This window comes from Bubalus kerabau, chromosome 16, assembly GCF_029407905.1.
Source record: "Bubalus kerabau isolate K-KA32 ecotype Philippines breed swamp buffalo chromosome 16, PCC_UOA_SB_1v2, whole genome shotgun sequence".
Classification (NCBI taxonomy): domain Eukaryota; kingdom Metazoa; phylum Chordata; class Mammalia; order Artiodactyla; family Bovidae; genus Bubalus; species Bubalus kerabau.
Genome location: NC_073639.1, coordinates 20,114,386 through 20,131,699, shown reverse-complemented (window position 1 = coordinate 20,131,699; position 17,314 = coordinate 20,114,386). Strand labels below are relative to the sequence as shown.

The following is a 17,314-nucleotide window of genomic DNA, read 5'->3' as shown; positions in this document are numbered from 1 at the left end:
TCATTTTTTCACTTGTTGGAATAAAAAGGTCTTGATTGCTCTTTTGCCTGTAGTATTCATCAAGACAGTATTATGTTCATTCAAAATGCTTTGCTCTTTGGTTTTGCTTTCAGCTGTATCAGTGCAGGTCTTCCCAAAACAGAAGCAAACTGGCAGTATGTAATAAATGATTTGAAAACAATTGAGCATCTTATTCAAGTAAGTACTCATTTTTCCATAAACTATTTCGTATAATTGCTATGGAGTCTGTTACGCCTGTGTTTTGCTGTCAGTCTTAATGAAATCTCACATAAAACAATACTGTTTTGGTAGAATTGGTATGCCTCATAGAACCTCCAATGAAATCTTTTATTTAGAATTTTCAGAGAGCAATTACCTTTAAACCTCAATTTATAAGTGGCCTAGCATGAAGAGCTCTCTGTGACCACAGGCCAGAGAGACTCCCTTTTCCTGTCAGATATATACCAGATACATCCTTCAGATATAAAACAGACCGGAGAGGCTCGTTAGCAGAAAAGCCAGGTGACTTGGTGACCCTTGTAGGGGAAATAGACTGACCCAGGGAAGGACTCTCTCTTCCATGGGCTAGAAAACCCTCTCTGGAGACACCGGTTGTTCTGGCAGAAGCTGTAGAGGAGAGAAATAGGGGCTGCATTGTTGTGCGGGCAACACAAGAGGACCAGTGAGCATCTCAGGGGCAGCAGGTGTACCAAACCTTCCAAATTTGCACCACAAAGCTTCTGAAAACTAAACCATCAAGAGTCATAGCATACAAACTTAGGTCAGCACCTCTGTGCTGAGCCTACACAGAGTGGCTGCACACTAAACTACAAGACTTACGTAGGACCAGGGTCTCCTTACATAATATCCTAAATACCAGAATATATGGAAGAATCAGTTTTCAAACCAAAAAGCAGGAAAATCACAACTTGAATGAGAACAGCATCTGAAACAGACTCTGAAACTGAGATGGATTAGATGTTGGAATTATTTGACAAGAATTTCAAAGCAGCCATCGGGAAGATGTGCCAGCAAGCAACTGTGGATATCCTTGGAACAACTGAAAATAAAACAGAAAACAACTCAGAAAGTCTTAGCGAAGAAATACAATATGTAAAAACACAGCAAATGGAAATTACAGAACTAAAAAATACAATAGCTGAGATATAAAACAGACTGAAGAGGCTCATTAGCAGAATGAATATGACAGAGGAAAGACAGTCAACTCGAGGGTAGAATAGAGAGAAACAGATTAGAAAAAAGTAAATAAAGCCTCAGGGATTTTGGGGACAATAAAAGATCCAGCCTTCCTGGCATTATCATCCTAGAAGGAGAGGAGAAAAAGAATATTAACAAAAAGACATAGATCAGCCAAATCGTTGACAAAATACAAACTTATTTTGTGCTGTCTGCAAGGAAATGGGTAGGTTGAAATTAAGAAAGGGAAAAGAATATGTCATGCTGTAGTAGACTGAATAGTGTCCACCCCTAAATTCACATTCACCTAGACCTCAGAAGTCTTTGCAAGTATACTCAGTTAGGGTGAGATTACAGTGAGGCGAGGTGGGCCCTAAATCCTTGACTATTGTCCTTATAAGAAGAGAATAGGATACATAAACACAGGGAAGAAGGCCCTGTGAGAACAGGCAGCCACAAGCCAAAGAAGATTGGAATGACTGGCACGATGCAGCAAGGGTTGGGGAGCCAGGAGTGACAGTTCTCTAGTACCTGCAGAGGGAACAGGCTCAGTGGAATCCCTGGCTTTGAACTGTAGGAGTATGAATTGTTAGTTGAGGCCCTCACTTTGTGGTACCTTGCTACAGCAGCTCTGGGAAACTGAGGCACACACACATAGTCATACACACAATAATTTTAAAAATCAGAAATGGCTATATTCATATCACAGAATGCAAACTTAACAGCAGATAAAATTACTAGAGTCAGGAGACACATTACACCTTGGTAAAAGAGATTAATCACCAGGAAAACATAATGATCTTAAATGTGTACCCACCAAACAGCAGAGCCTCAAAATGTAAGAAGCAAAAACAAATAATAGATCCAAAAGGAGAAACAGATGAGTCCATAAATATAGTTGATTTTAGCACTTCCTCAGTGACAAATAGAACTATTAGACAGAAAATCAGAAAGGATATAGAAGAACTGGATAGCACAGTCTACCAACAATATCTAATGCCATGGATAGAACACTTCACAGAACAACAGCTAATAAACATTCTTCTCAGGCACCACTCACCAAGACTGGATGTATCCTGAGCCATAAAATAAACTGGAACACATTTATCAGGACTGAAATCATGCAGCATACGTTGTCCAACCACAGTGAACTCAAGTAGAAGTTGATTACATAAATACAACAGGAAAATCTCTTGGAAATTAAATTATACACTTAGAAATATTGTGTGGGTCAAAGAGCAAGTCTCAAAGGATATAAAGTATAGAACTGAATGAAGACAAAAATGCACCATAGGAAGATCTGTGGGATTTAGCTAAAGCATTACTGAATGGAAAACTGATAAAATTAAATGATTACGTTAGAAAAGAGGAAAGATCTCAGATCACCAATCTAAATTAGTGCCTCAAGAAACTGGGGAAAGAAGAGCAAAATAAATCTAACCCATGCAGAAGGAAGGAAGTAATAAAGACAAAAACAAAAAGTAATGAAATTCAAGTTAGGAAAGCAATAGAGAAAAATCAACTAAATATAAAGCCCATTACTTGTGGAAAAAAATCAATAAAATTGATAAACCTTTAGAAATCCTGACAAAGATAAGAGATGATAGATACCATTAGTATCAGGACTGAAACTGGGGTCTTACTACAGAACCTACAAACATTAAAAGGATACCAAAGAAAAACCATGAGCAACTTGATTCTCATAAATTTGATAATTTAGAGGAAATGGACAATTTTCTCACAAACCACAACCTATCAAAATGTAGCCAAGATGAAATAGATAAGATGAACTCTCCTATAACTACTAAATACTTTGAATTCACCATATACAAGCTCCCCAAATAGAATCTCCAGATCAGCTGGTTTCAGTGGAGATCCATATACAACTGTGTAAAAATAGTAAATGGGGTAAACAAACTGTAGTTCATCCATACATGCAACGTTACTCAGTAGATAAAAAGAAACGAGCTACTTAGCCATGAAAAGGTAAAGAGGATCCCTAAAACCCATCTGCTAAGTGAAAGAAGCCAGTCAGAATAGGCTACATACTGTGTATGATTCCAACTATGTGACATTCTGGAAAAGGTTGGATACGATAAAATCATCAGTGATTACCAGTGGTTAGGAAAAAGGGACAGATGAGAGATTAGAGAACAGGTGACTTTTAGGGCAGTGGAACTATTTTGTATATAACCATAATGATCAATGCATGTCATTACACATTTTAATAACTATAGGTATACAATACCAACAGTGAACCCTAATGTAATCTATGGACTTTAGCTGAAAATGTATCAATATTGAATCATCAGGTGTAATAGATGTACCATCCTAATATAAGGTATTAATAATAGGGGGAACTTGGGAAGGGGCCTGGGGCCATATGGGAACTTTTCTGGTCATGTCCTGCAAACCTACAACTGCTTAAAAAATAAAGTCTACTAACTTTTTCAAATAAGCCAGTTTCAAAAGGTTACCTACTGCATGATTCCATTTATATAATATTCTTGAAATGATATCATAGGAATGAAGAGCAGAGAAATGGTTGACAGTATATAGAAGGATGGTGGGCGGAATATGAATGTTTCAGGAGAAAGGTGATTTTAGCTATAAAAGAGTAACGAAATCTTTCCTATGGTAAAGGATTGTTCTGCATCTTAAATATGGTAGTGGTTACATGAATTTACACATCTGATAAAATTGTAAAGAACTATACACATACACACAAAAACTGGTGAAATCTGAACAAAGTGGGTGGACTGTATCCATGCCAATCTCCTCATTACGATATTGTGCCATGTTATGCAGGGCAAAATGTGGTCTACAGGAAAAGTAAATGACAAACCACTTCACTATTCTTGCTTTGAGAACCCCATGAATGATACAAAAAGGCAAAAAGATAGTACACTGAAAGATGAATCCCCCAGGTCAGTAGGTGCCCAATTAGCTACTGGAAATCAGTGGAGAAATAACTCCAGAAAGAATCAAGAGATGGAGCCAAAGAGAAAACAGCACCCAGTTGTGAATGTGACTGGTGGTGGAAGTAAAGTCCTATGCTGTAAAGAACAGTATTGAATAGTAACCTGAAATGTTAGGTCCATGAATCTAGGCAAATTGGAAGTGGTCAAACAAGGAGATGGCAAGAGAGAACATCTATATTTTAGGAACCAGTGGACTAAAATGGATGGGAATGGGTGAATTTAACTCAGATGACCATTATATCTACTACTATGGGCAAGAATCCCTTAGAAGAAGTGGAGTAACCATCATAGTCAACGAAAGAGTCTGAAATGCAGTACTTGGATGCAATCTCAAAAACGACAGAATGATCTCTGTTCATTTCCAAGGCAAACCATTCAGTATCACAGTAATCCAAGTCTATACCCTGACCGGTAATGCTGAAGAAGCTGAAGTTGAACAGTTCTATGAAGACCTACAAGACCTTCTACAGCTAATACCCAAAAAAGATGTCCTTTTCTTTAGAGGGGACTGGAATGCAAAAGTAGGAAGTCAAGAGATACCTGGGGTAACAGGCAAATTTGGCCTTCGAATACAAAACGAAGCAGGTAGGAGGCTAACAGAGTTTTGCCAAGAGAATGCATTGGTCATAGCAAACACCCTCTTCCAAGAACACAAAAGAAGACTACACGTGGACATCTACATATGGTCAATATCAAAATCAGATTGATTATATTCTTTGCAGCCAAAGATGGAGAAGCTCTATACAGTCAGCAAAAGCAAGACTGGGAGCTGACTGTGGCTCAGATCATGAACTCCTTATTGCCAAATTCAGACTTAAATTGAAGAAAGTAGGGAAAACCACTAGACCATTCAGGTATGACCTAAATCAAATCCCTTACAATTTTACAGTGGAAGTGAGAAATAGATTCAAGGAATTAGATCTAAGAGACAGAGTGCCTGATGAACTATGGACCAAGGTTCCTGATATTGTACAGGAGACAGGGATCAAGACCATCTCCAAGAAAAAGAAATGCAAAAAGGCAAAATGGTTGTCTGAAGAGGCCTTACAAATAGCTGAGAAAAGAAGAGAAGGTAAAGGCAAAGGAGAAAGGAAAAGATATATCCATTTGAATGCAGAGTTCCAAAGAATAACAAGGAGAAATAAGAAAGCCTTCTTCAGTGATCATTGAAAAGAAATAGAGGAAAACAATAGAATGGGAAAGACTAGAGATCTCTTCAAGAAAATTAGAGATACCAAGGCAACATTTCATGTAAAGATGGGCTTAATAAAGGACAGAAATGATCTGGACCTAACAGAAGCAGAAGATAGAAGAGGGGGCAAGAATATACAGAAGAACTATACAAAAAAAATCTTCATGACCCAGATAATCACGATGGTGTGATCACTGACCTAGAGCCAGACATCTGGGAATGTGAAGTCAAGTGGGCCTTAGGAAGCATCACTACAAACAAAGTTAGTAGAGGTGTTGGAATTCCAGTTGAGCTATTTCAAATCCTAAAAGATGGTGCTGTGAAAGTGCTACACTCAATATGCCAGCAAATTTGGAAAACTCAGCAGTGGCCACAGGACTGAAAAAGGTCAGTTTTCATTCCAATCCCAAAGAAAGGCAATGCCAAAGAATGCTCAAACTACTGCACAATTGCACTCATCTCGCATGCTAGCAAAGCAATGTTCAAAATTCTCCAAGCCAGGCTTCAGCAGTATGTGTACTGTGAACTTCAAGAAGTTCAAGCTGGATTTAGAAAAGGCAGAGGAACTAGCAATCAAATTGCCAACATCCATTGGGTCATTGAAGAAGCACTAGAGTTCCAGAAAAACATCTACTTCTGCTTTATTGACTACGCCAAAGCCTTTGACCGTGTGGATCACAACAAACTATGGGAAATTCTGAAAGAGATGGGAATACCAGACCACCTGACCTGCCTCCTGAGAAATCTGTATGCAGGCTTAAAGCACCAGTTAGAACTGGACATGGAACAACAGACTGGTTCCAAATTGGAAAGGAGTATGTCAAGGCTGTATATTGTCACCCTGCTTATTTAATTTATATCTAGAGTACATCATGCAAAATACACGCTAGATAAAGCACAAGCTGAAATCAAGGTTGCCGGGAGAAATATCAATAACCTCAGATATGCAGATGACACCACTCTTATGGCAGAAAGTAAAGAAGAACTAAAGAGCCTCTTACTGAAAGTAAAAGAGGAGAGTGAAAAAGTTGGCTTAAAAATCGAAGTTCAGAAAACTAAAATCGTGGCATCTGGTCCCATCACTTCATGGCAAATAGGTGGAAAAATTAGGGAAACAGTGACAGACACTATTTTTGGGGGGCTCCAAAATCACTGCAGATGGTGACTGCAGTCATGAAATCAAAAAACGGTTGTTCCTTGGAATAAAAACTATGACCAACCTAGACAGCATATTAAAAAGCAGAGACATTTTTTGCCAACAAAAGTCCATCCAGTCAAAGCTATGGTTTTTCCAGTAGTCATGTATGGATGTGAGACTTGGACTATAAAGAAAACTGAGCACTAAAGAATTGATGCTTTTGAACTGTGGTGTTGGACAAGACTCTTGAGAGTCCCTTGGACTGCAAGGAGATCCAACCAGTCCACCCTAAAGGAAATCAGACCTGAATGTTCATTGGAAGGACTGATGTTGAAGCTGGAACTCCAATAATTTGGCCACCTGATGTGAAGAACTGACTCATTTGAAAAGACCTGATGCTGGGAAAGATTGAAGGTGGGAGGAGAAGGGGACGACAGAGGATGAGATGGTTAGATGGCATCACTGACTTGATGGACATGAGTTTGAGTAAACTCTGGGAGTTGGTGATGGACAGGGAGGCCTGGAGTGCTGCAGTCCATGGGGTCGCAAAGAGTCGGATGTGACTGAGCGACTGCAGTGAACTGCTGATGCACGACATCGTCACTGGAGGAAGTGGTGAAGGGGCACACAGCATCTTGCTGTATTTTTCTTATAACTTCATATGAATAAAATTATCTCAAAATAAAGACTTTAATTTAGAAAGTTTAATTTAATGTTTTCAGTAGGTTGTTCCCATTATATCTAAAGCAGGGAATAGTTTCTCATATTGCTTCTGTTTCTTTTCAGTCTATACATATGGATGCCACTTTATATACTGAAAGTGATGCTCATGTGAGTATATTTTGTTTTCAACATTGCTGTCTTTTCCAATGTTCAAAGGCTTGGAAATACATTTTTATAAATTTACTGAAACATGTATAGTTTTAAAATCTAATGTTCGGGTGTTCATATGATCAATGAATTTTATATGCAATTGTTGAGATTATAGCACGGTAGGGAGAAAGAGCTACATAGATACTATTTACATTGTAGCATCTTTGTCAAATCAAGACATAAAAAAGCCTTTTTATATCAATGTCAAACAAAACATAGTACCTATTTCTATGATGCAAGTAAAAAATGCAATTGATTCAAGAATCAAGTTAGTCAATTTAACAATATGCAACATATCAATTTTATCCAGTGCTATCACTTTTAATCATATTTTTTACAAATTGTTTAAGCATATTCCTGTTCTACATTTTGCCTGAATCGCTACAGTTGTCAGAAGAGGATTCTGATTGGTTATTCTTTATGTGAGAAAAGAAACTAACACAACCCATAAAATCTATCAGAATTCAAAAATGATCTTAAATCGCTTCATTAATATGCGGACATTGCTCAGGGCATATAGAATTTCTGTTGAGTTGCTGGTCCATTCTCTCTGAATTGGTTACTAAAACCAAGACACAAATCCCTGACATCTTCTCTTCATGGAAAACAAACTCTGTGTTGTGTGTATTCACAACACTGAGTCTTCTATTATTCCTTAATTAGAACTTCTCCGAAATAGAAGGTTTACCCTACTGAGACTTCTTAAGCATTGGAAAGAAGCCACAGCCAGAAATTAGAGGGGGGAAAAAACAGGTTATCTATCAATCACTTGGATATAGTACTGCTGCACTAGAAATAGTCTCCTCTTTAGGCTTCAACATGTTTTCCATTTTTCTTTGCATTTTCTTCAAAGTAGAAAGCAGTCAATTAACTGCCAACACTCAGAATCCTGAGACTGCTGTTTTTGTAAGAAGATAACCTTGCTGCTCCTGGGGTTGTAGCTTGCAAGAAGCTGAGACTGAAATTTAGATTTAAACCCTGACTCAGCCACTTTCTAGCTCTGTTGCCTTGGAAGACACTAAATACTTCTGAACCTCAGTTTTATTATTTATATTTTAGTTGTTATTGACATGCTGACAGTATTTACCCTTTCAATCCAGAGCAGCGGCTGTGGGAGGATAAGGAGTATTTCCAGGGCCAGCCAGGTGGCTGTGTCTTTTCCTTCCTTCCTTCCTTCCCTCCTTCATTTGTTCAGTAAGCACTTGCCAAGTGCCTTCAGAGCTCCAGGCACTATGCATGGCATCGAGAACAAAAAATCAGACAGTCTCTATCAAATCCCCCACATGCTCATTAAATACTTTGGTTTGAAGTTTAGGTTTTTGTTAAAGTAATCATCTTGGGAAATGTATTTTTATGGGACCTGAAAAGTACCTTTCTGATTTGGCCAGCCTGTGCATAGGCCATACTCCTGTCTGATTTTTCTAAGAAATTTCTTGGAATCATGTGTGCCACTGGAACTTGCAGGAATAGGATGATTAGCAGCTACCAATATTTAAAATGTTAACAATGCAGTCAGATTCTAAAAAATTCTTCCATATGCACCATCTATATTCATGTTTTGAGAGTTCCAGTCAATATTATCACCCCTTTAGACAGAGGAAATGTGCTTAGTGGGAAAAAGTGGTGTATTATTTCTACATTTTCTAGTTTTATGTTCTTTCTTCTGCACAGCATCCCCATCTTTCCTGACTGTTTTTTGTTCTCACTTTGTTTTGGTTTTGATTTCAAAGCCAAAAGAGAAAAATAAGTGAAGCTGTTTCCTATGTAAAACGTCTTAGGAATATTGTGTTTCTTTATAAAATAGTTGGACTGACTTTTTACAAAATCAGAATTGCATCTGTGTGAAACTGAAATAATGGGAAAATAATTGTTTTCAAAAATGATTCTTTGTAATTCTATTTTAGCCCAATTGCAAAGTAACAGCGATGCAGTGCTTTCTCCTGGAGTTACGAGTTATTTTACACGAGTCCAAAAATGCCACCATTTATGAAATAATAGAAAATCTTACCATGCTAGCAAACAGCAATTTATCTTCTATTGAGGTGAGTTATCCAGTAGTTGTCCAGAGTTGCATCAGATGCTCTTGGATTGACTGCGGGAAATCATTAGCTGGATGGGAATGGACAAGGAGACCCTTGGAGGGAGCACTGGGGAAAAGGAGTTAATTCCAGCAGAATGGCTGCCAGAAGCTGCACCATCACTCCTGTGCACACAGTCCTAAGCATTTTATTGATTTATTCATTCAACAAACATTTCCTACATGCTCCACAGTGTGTGCCTCAGTGCGCACAGGGCTGTGCTGAACTGTGTTGAAATGACAAAGGTGAACTAGACAAAGAGGTCACTGACCTCAAGGTGTTGATCACCAGGTATAGTTACATAGCTGTTAAGCATATGTGTGTGTGTGTGTGTGTGTCCGTGTGTGTGTCCATGTGTGTGTGTTAGTCACTCCATCCTGTCCAACTGTTTGTGACCCTGTGGACTATAACCCACCAGGCTCCTCTGTCCGTGGAGTTCTGCAGGCAAGAATACTGGAGTGGATTCCCATTTCCTTCTCCAGGGGATCTTCCCAACCCAGGGATCAAACCTGGATGTCCTGCATGCAGGCAGATTCTTTATGTCTGAGCCAACAGGGAAGATTCTTAATGTCTGATGCCCAATTGTTGAGCACCCATAGAGTAATACTTGCGTTATTACTCTGTGCCAGATACTGTTCTTTCAGGGTCAGATGGTAACTCGTTGAATTAGTGCAGTTAATCTGTGAGATATGGTTATCATTGTTTCTATTTGAGGTTTAAGAAATTGGGGCTCTGGGAGCTTGCATCTCTCTCTCTAATTCATGCAGTTAGTAAAACGAGGAGCCAGGAATCCCCGAGCAATTTCTCTCCAGAGTCTACCTTCTTATCTACTCAAAGGATAAATGTTGCAAAAAGATAATAATAAAAATCTGAATACTTGGAGTATAAGGTATACTTCTAGGTAGCAAGAGCAGTATAGGGCTCCTGGAGAGCAAATGCCAGGGACCCCTATGCTAGGCTGGAGCGTCAGCTTTGCAAGGCCCTGAAGTACAGATGATCATGGCTTGCATGGCAAAACACTAGTGGCCAAAGGAAAGTGGACTGAAAAAGTTTCACAAACAAACAAAGCCATCATCATAATTTGTTCATTTAACAAATACACTTTGGGACCCATTGTAGGCCCTCAGGATAACAGAAGTTAAAACAAACATACTGTTCCTGCTCTTACAGAAGGAGGAAACATGTAGTAATCAATAAGCAAATAAATAGTAGGTCAGGTGTTCATTAATAACTGTAGTGGCCACAAAAGAGGCAGGTCAGGGCAAAGTTATGACCAACCTAGGTAGCATATTCAAAAGCAGAGACATTACTTTGCCAACAAAGTTTCGTCTAGTCAAGGCTATGGTTTTTCCTGTGGTCACATGTGGATGTGAGAGTTGGACTGTGAAGAAGGCTGAGCACCAAAGAATTGATGCTTTTCAACTGTAGTGTTGGAGAAGACTCTTGAGAGTCCCTTGGACTGCAAGGAGATCCAACCAGTCCATTCTGAAGGAGATCAGCCCTGGAATTCCTTTGGAAGGACTGATGCTAAAGCTGAAACTCCAATACTTTGGCCACCTCATGTGAAGAGTTGACTCATTGGAAAAGACTCTGATGCTGGGAGGGATTGGGGGCAGAAGGAGAAGGGGACGACAGAGGATGCTGGATGGCATCACCGACTCGATGGATGTGGGTTTGGGTGAACTCCGGGAGTTGGTGATGGACAGGGAGGCCTGGTGTGCTGCGATTCATGGGGTCGCAAAGAGTCGGACACAACTGAGCGACTGAACTGAACTGAACTGAACTGAAGGGGACTGAGGCTCTAGAGAAGGCTTGCTTACATAACTGACAATTGGCAAAAACATGAGAGAGAATGAGCTTCAAGGATGCCATGGGGAAGTATGTTCAGTCAGAGGCAACTGAAAGAGCAGAGACCCTGAGCTAGTGTGGCTGGACATGGTTGATTTTCCCTAAAGTGCCAAGCTACTTTAGGTCTTTATTTCAATGTCACCATCTCACAGCAATGTCACTTCTTCACAACTGCAATCCCGCCCCCACCTCAACATGCCTTACCCACTTCTCTATATGTCCCACCATCTTAAATACTATATATTTTGCTTGCTGGATATTGTCTGATTTTTCCTACTAGAATTTCAGCTTCAGAGGGGCAGGTGTTTTGTTTCCGTTTTTTTGTTGTTTGTTTTTAGTGCTGTATCCCAACTCCTAGAACAATGCTTGACATGTACTAGAATTCTGATCTATTTCTGAAATGAATATATTAATGTTTAAAATACTCTTGCGATATGTTATCTCTCTGTTATTGGTGGAAATGCTGGGCCATGCAACAGATAATTCATAGCAAATGTCAATGGAGAACTCTTTAATGTGCATTTTTATAGTCCCCCTCATCATGACATAGTGTGGCCTGAATGCACAGTCAGAAGACCTGGACGTGGAGAATTTCACTGATTATGTCAACTAAATGAGTCATTTACTATCTCTGCCTTCCTATCTGACATGATTACTTTCAGAATCAAATAGGACAGCATTATATGGAATATGACAGCACCTGGCAGAGGGTTTGTGCTTGATAAATGTTGGTGAATTTGAATTTTACATGCTTAATGGATGGAAAAGTCTCATTTTGATTTTTCCTGAAACAGCTTTCACAGTTCAGATGATCCCTGGAAAGTTCGTTTTGTAGATTGCTACACTTGTAGAAACTGTGTTTAAAGTACAATAATTTATGATATTCATCAAAATAGTTCAAATTAGCCAATAATAATTGGGTGAATATCATGTGCCAAGCCCTTTGCGAAGTAACAATACATAGTCTTGACTTCCTGGAAGAGCCTAGAGCAAACAGTGGTCTAAGAAGCATAAAGCTCCTTAATATCAGCCTAACACATGACGTGATATGAGAGAGAGCCTAAATACGGAGTTCTGAGAATGAAGAGATGGGACGTTTAGTCCAGCCTCGGGAGCTCCCAGGTTCAGAAAAGCCTTCTCAGTGGAGACAGCACCTGAGTGATCTTAAGTGTGAGTGGTTGTAGCTAAAATAGAAGTGTGGAAGGAAGAGAGAAAAGCAGACAGCGAAACACCTAATAGGTTCATGTATGTATGGGACCAAAAGGCATGAGGCCAGTGTTCCTAGGGCTGAATCTTTGAGCTGTGGAAAAAGTGAAAGAAATAGGTAAGGAATAGCTCAAGGAGAGCCGGCATGCCATGCAGGGGGCCAGGGACTTCATGCTGCGGTAGATGACCAGAAACTACTGAAGGCCTCTAAGCAAGAAGTTTGTGGTTCAGTAGATCTTTTTTCTTTTTCAATTATATTTTTCACTGTCCTTAATTCACTCTAGGAAAAAATCAGTCCTTATCAAATCTCTCCAGTTCTCTTTTGCCTTAGTTCTTCCCAATATGGTAATTAATCTGCCAAATATTTTATGTCTGGACATCTCACCATGTGGTTCAAATGATATGATATTCACAGGACAGGTATATTTTAGATTTTCCAGTCTAATCCTTTCTTTTTATTTGCAGAATAAAACAGAATTGGGATGCAAAGAATGTGAGGAACTGGAGGAAAAAAGTATCAAAGAATTTTTGAAGAGTTTTGTACATATTGTACAAATGTTCATCAACACTTCTTGATTGCAGCTGATCCTTTTCCGCATTTCTATTATTAACAAACATCTTTCCACGGCTTAGAGGCAACAAAGCACTCAGTATTTCAAATGTGCTGCCAAAACAAATTCTCCTGGCAAGACGATGCTCAGGATCTTGGTTGGGATGGATTCATAAACATAAAAGTCAAAACATGTCTCCGAGACCACGTTGTCTGCCAAGGACGGACTTATTTTGTTCATTTATTTTTAATTTATTATTGAAATTGTACATATCTGTAGCATAATGTAAAATGTTGAATAAAATTGTGTACATATTTTATCCTTTGAAATTGCACTGATATTTTACATCTTATAAGAAAACAGAGGGTCTTTGGTTCAAGGGTGAGAGTCAAATTATTAAACAATCTATACCACTTGGTGCCACGGCTATAGACATAGAGGATGCCCCAACCAATGTGGAAATTGACTACCAACCTTCATTTACTTCTTCTTCAGGTGTGGCACTTGGAAGGAGAATTGACTACCAACAAGAAAGGAGGAACTAGGTAGAAACCAATAATTTCATTATTGATATATAAAGCCCTTCTTCTTGATATTGTTGTTGTTTAGTCACAAAGTCACATCCAGCATTTTTTGTGACCCCATAGTCTTTAGCCCTAGAACATGGCATCCAGTCCCATCACTTCATGGTAAATAGAAGGGGAAAAAGTATAAGTAGTGACACATTTTATATTCTTGGACTCCAAAATCACTTCAGACAGTGACTGCAGCCATAAAATTAGAAGACACTTGCTCCTTGGAAGAAAAACTATGACAAACCTAGACAGTGTATTAAAAAGCAGAGACATTACTTTGCCAACAAAGGTCCATAGAGTCAAAGCTATGGTGTTTCCAGTAGTCATGTATGGATGTGAGAGTTGGACCATAAAGAAGTCTGATCGGCAAAGAATTGATGCTTTCAAACTGTTGTGATAGAGAAAACTCTTGAGAGTGCTTTTGACAGCAAGGAGATCAAACCAGTTAATCCTACAGGAAATGAACCCTGAATATTCATTGGAAGGACTGATGCTGAAGCTGAAGCTCCAATACTTTGGCCACCTGATGCGAAGAGCTAACTCATTGGAAAAGACCTTAATGCTGGGAAGGATTGAAGGCAAGAGGAGAAGAGGGCAGCAGGGGACGAGATGATCAGATATCATCACCAACTAAATGGACATGAATTTGAGCAAACTTCAGGAGATGGTGAGGGACAAGGAAGCATAGCATGCTGCAACTAGTGGGGTTGCAAAGAGTCAGAGACATGACTTAGCAACTGAACAACGACAGACTGTAGCCTGCCAGTTTCCTCTGTCCAAGGGATTTTCCAGGCAAGAATACTGGAGTGGGCTGCCAATTCCTTCTCTAGGGGATCTTCCTGACTCAGGGGTTGAACCTGCATCTGCTGCACTGCAGGTGGATTCTTAACCACTGCTGCTGCTGCTAAGTTGCTTCAGTCGTGTCCGACTCTGTGGGACCCCATAGAGGGCAGCCCACCAGGCTCCCCCATCCCTGGGATTCTCCAGGCAAGGACACTGGAGTGGGCTGCCATTTCCTTCTCCAATGCATGAAAGTGAAAAGTGAAAGTGAAGTTGCTCAGTCGTGTCCGACTCTTAGTGACCCCATAGACTGCAGCCTACCAGGCTCCTCCGTCCATGGGATTTTCCAGGCAAGAGTACTGGAGTGGGTGCCATTGCCTTCTCCACTTTACCACTGGGCCACCAGTAATGCTCTTATTATGAGAGAGAGTTTGCAAGTGCCTGGCATGGAATATGCATCAGTCCATCTATAATAAACCTTTACTGATAGGTGAAATTGTGTATCAAAAGCTAATGGTTGCAACAATGTTTATATTTCATTCTTCCCTCATGTACAAGTATTTTACTTTCCTACATTGTTTTTGTCATGTTTGTATAATAAAAAACTGCTGATGAGAGCTAACATGATGTGGCATGAAATAATTGTTTCTATTATTTTTTAGTATACTGTCTAAAATTTTCAAACTCTCTTGAAGCTGAACTGACTGAAATGAAATATGCTCATCTCATCACAGATGTCTTGCCCCTAGTTCACTTCTGGCAGACTTTACTGAGAGATCAAAGAGTAGGAATTTATCTTAAGAATTTGATTTCTTTCTATGTCATAGTGCAAACCATTTCTCTATTGAATCATTCTTTAGTAGTCCAGTGCCCCATCCCTGCTCATGTATCTCATTCTTTCAGTCAATGTATGCTTAATATTTTCTTTCAAGATAGTTTTGGAGAAATCTGTATTCCATTTGACCTTCAAAGAGTCATGTATTGGCTCTCAGTCTGTCCCTTGACCTCAATCCAGACAAATAATATTTGGCAGCCATTGAGCTTGTGGCTTTTTTTTTTTTTTTTAGTTTCATCTGAAAAGGAATTTCTTTTTGACAGGAAAATTGTTTTATTTATTGTACCAAAGGTATTAAGCAGACATTTTAAAAGTTTAAATACAGATGTTTGGATATTCATTAAAGATCAAATTATTTAATATGTTAAGAAAATTTTAGCATGTTAATTAAACCCAATTGAAAGAAAGAAAGTTGAAAGTGTAGTCGCTCAGTCATGTCCCACTCTGCGACCCTGTGGACTGTAGCCCACCAGGCTCCTCCGTCCATGGGATTCTCCAGGCAAGAGTACTGGAGTGGGTTGCCATTTCCTCTTCCAGAGGATCTTCCTGACCCAGGGATTGAATCAGGTCTCCTGCATTAGAGGCAGATGCTTTAACCTCTGAGCCACCAGGGAAGCTGGGTATTAAACCCAATACATTATAGGAATTCTGTTTTTAGTTGAGTCTCCGTAGAAGTGTCTAAAACATGATAGTATATTTCTCTGAGATGAAACTATTCTAGGTGGAATGATGGCATTTGTAAAACAGAGCCGTGATCATGCCTCCACCATTTTATTTTGGGTCTTTTGTGTCTCTATACAGGTTTTAAGATTTTTATTTTGGGTCTTGTGGTACATTTTGGTCTGTGACGTGGATAAAGATAGAAGGTGTGTTTATCAAATCTGTGGAATATGCAATGAAGATTTACAGTTCCCTCAGGCTAGAAGGGAGTACCAGTGTAACAAGATGAAAATTAATAAGGATATACAAAGAGTTCTGTACTTGGGCCACAATAATGAACAGCAGGAGTAAAGAATAAGGAGGATGCAGCTGGAGTCAGCAAAAAAGATTTTAGGGTTTTTATGCACTAATAACTGGGTGTAAGTTGACAGTTTGATATGACTATCAAAAAGGTAATTGCAATTGTTAGCTACTTTAATATAAATATATTACCTAGGGAAGTATTTTTGAAGTGTACACGATGACATCAAAATCACCGGGAAGGTTTTTGTTTGTGTGTTTTTTTTTTTAACAGTTTTATTGAGAAATAAGTTGGCATACATCACTATAGAAGTTTAATCGTGAATTTTGATTTACACATATTGTAAAATGATTAACGTGATAGGTTAGGCTAACATAATCTTCTCCTATAGATACAATAAAGAGAAAAGAAAGGAAAAAAAAGGGAAAAACTTTTCTCCTTGAGGTGAAAACTTACAGGATTTACTCTCAACAACTCTCCTGTGTCACATACGGCAATGTCAGCTATTGTAATTATATTGTCCATTAGATCCCTAGTAATTATTCATCTTGTAACCGCACGTTTGTGTCTTTTGACCACTTTCCTCCTATTTCCCCTCCTTGCACTCTGCCTCTGGTAACCATGAGTCTGATTTCTCTTTCACTCTTTTTTGTTTGTTTGTTTTGCTTTAAGATTTCACAAATAAGTGAGATTATACAGTATTTGTCTTTCTCTGTGTGACTTATTTCGCTAAGCATAATGTCTTCAGGTTCTATGCATGTTGTCACAAATGGTGGAATTTCCTCATTTTTATGGCTAAATAATATTCCTCCCTCTCTCTCTTTCTCTCTCTTCATCCATATCTTAGGTCGTTTCCATATCTTGGTTATTGTAAATAATGCTAGTATGAACATAGGGGCACATATATATTTTCAAGTTAGTCTTTTTGTTTCCTTTGGATATGTTTCTAGAAGTAGAATTGCTGGATCATATGGCAGTTCTATTTCTAACGTTTTGAGAAACCTCCATATTTTCTCCATAGGGATTGCACCAGCTTAGAATCCCAGTAACAATGCATAGGTTTCCCTTTTCTCTACATCCTTGCCAACACTTGATATTT

At 39.0% G+C, this 17,314-nt stretch overlaps 1 protein-coding gene across 2 annotated transcripts in view; it reads left to right on the top strand.

Moving 5' to 3' along the window:
- The window catches only part of IL15 (interleukin 15), a 93,776-nt gene extending 78,690 nt beyond the window's left edge, over nucleotides 1–15,086 (top strand). For both annotated transcript variants that reach the window (XM_055550265.1, XM_055550263.1), the window contains exons 4-7: nucleotides 114–198; nucleotides 7,295–7,339; nucleotides 9,286–9,423; nucleotides 12,979–15,086. In XM_055550265.1, the coding sequence (XP_055406240.1) occupies nucleotides 114–198; nucleotides 7,295–7,339; nucleotides 9,286–9,423; nucleotides 12,979–13,089 (379 nt within the window). In that variant the 3' untranslated portion in view covers nucleotides 13,090–15,086. The remainder of the gene's footprint in view (nucleotides 1–113; nucleotides 199–7,294; nucleotides 7,340–9,285; nucleotides 9,424–12,978) is intronic.
- The last annotated feature ends 2,228 nt before the right edge of the window (nucleotides 15,087–17,314 follow it).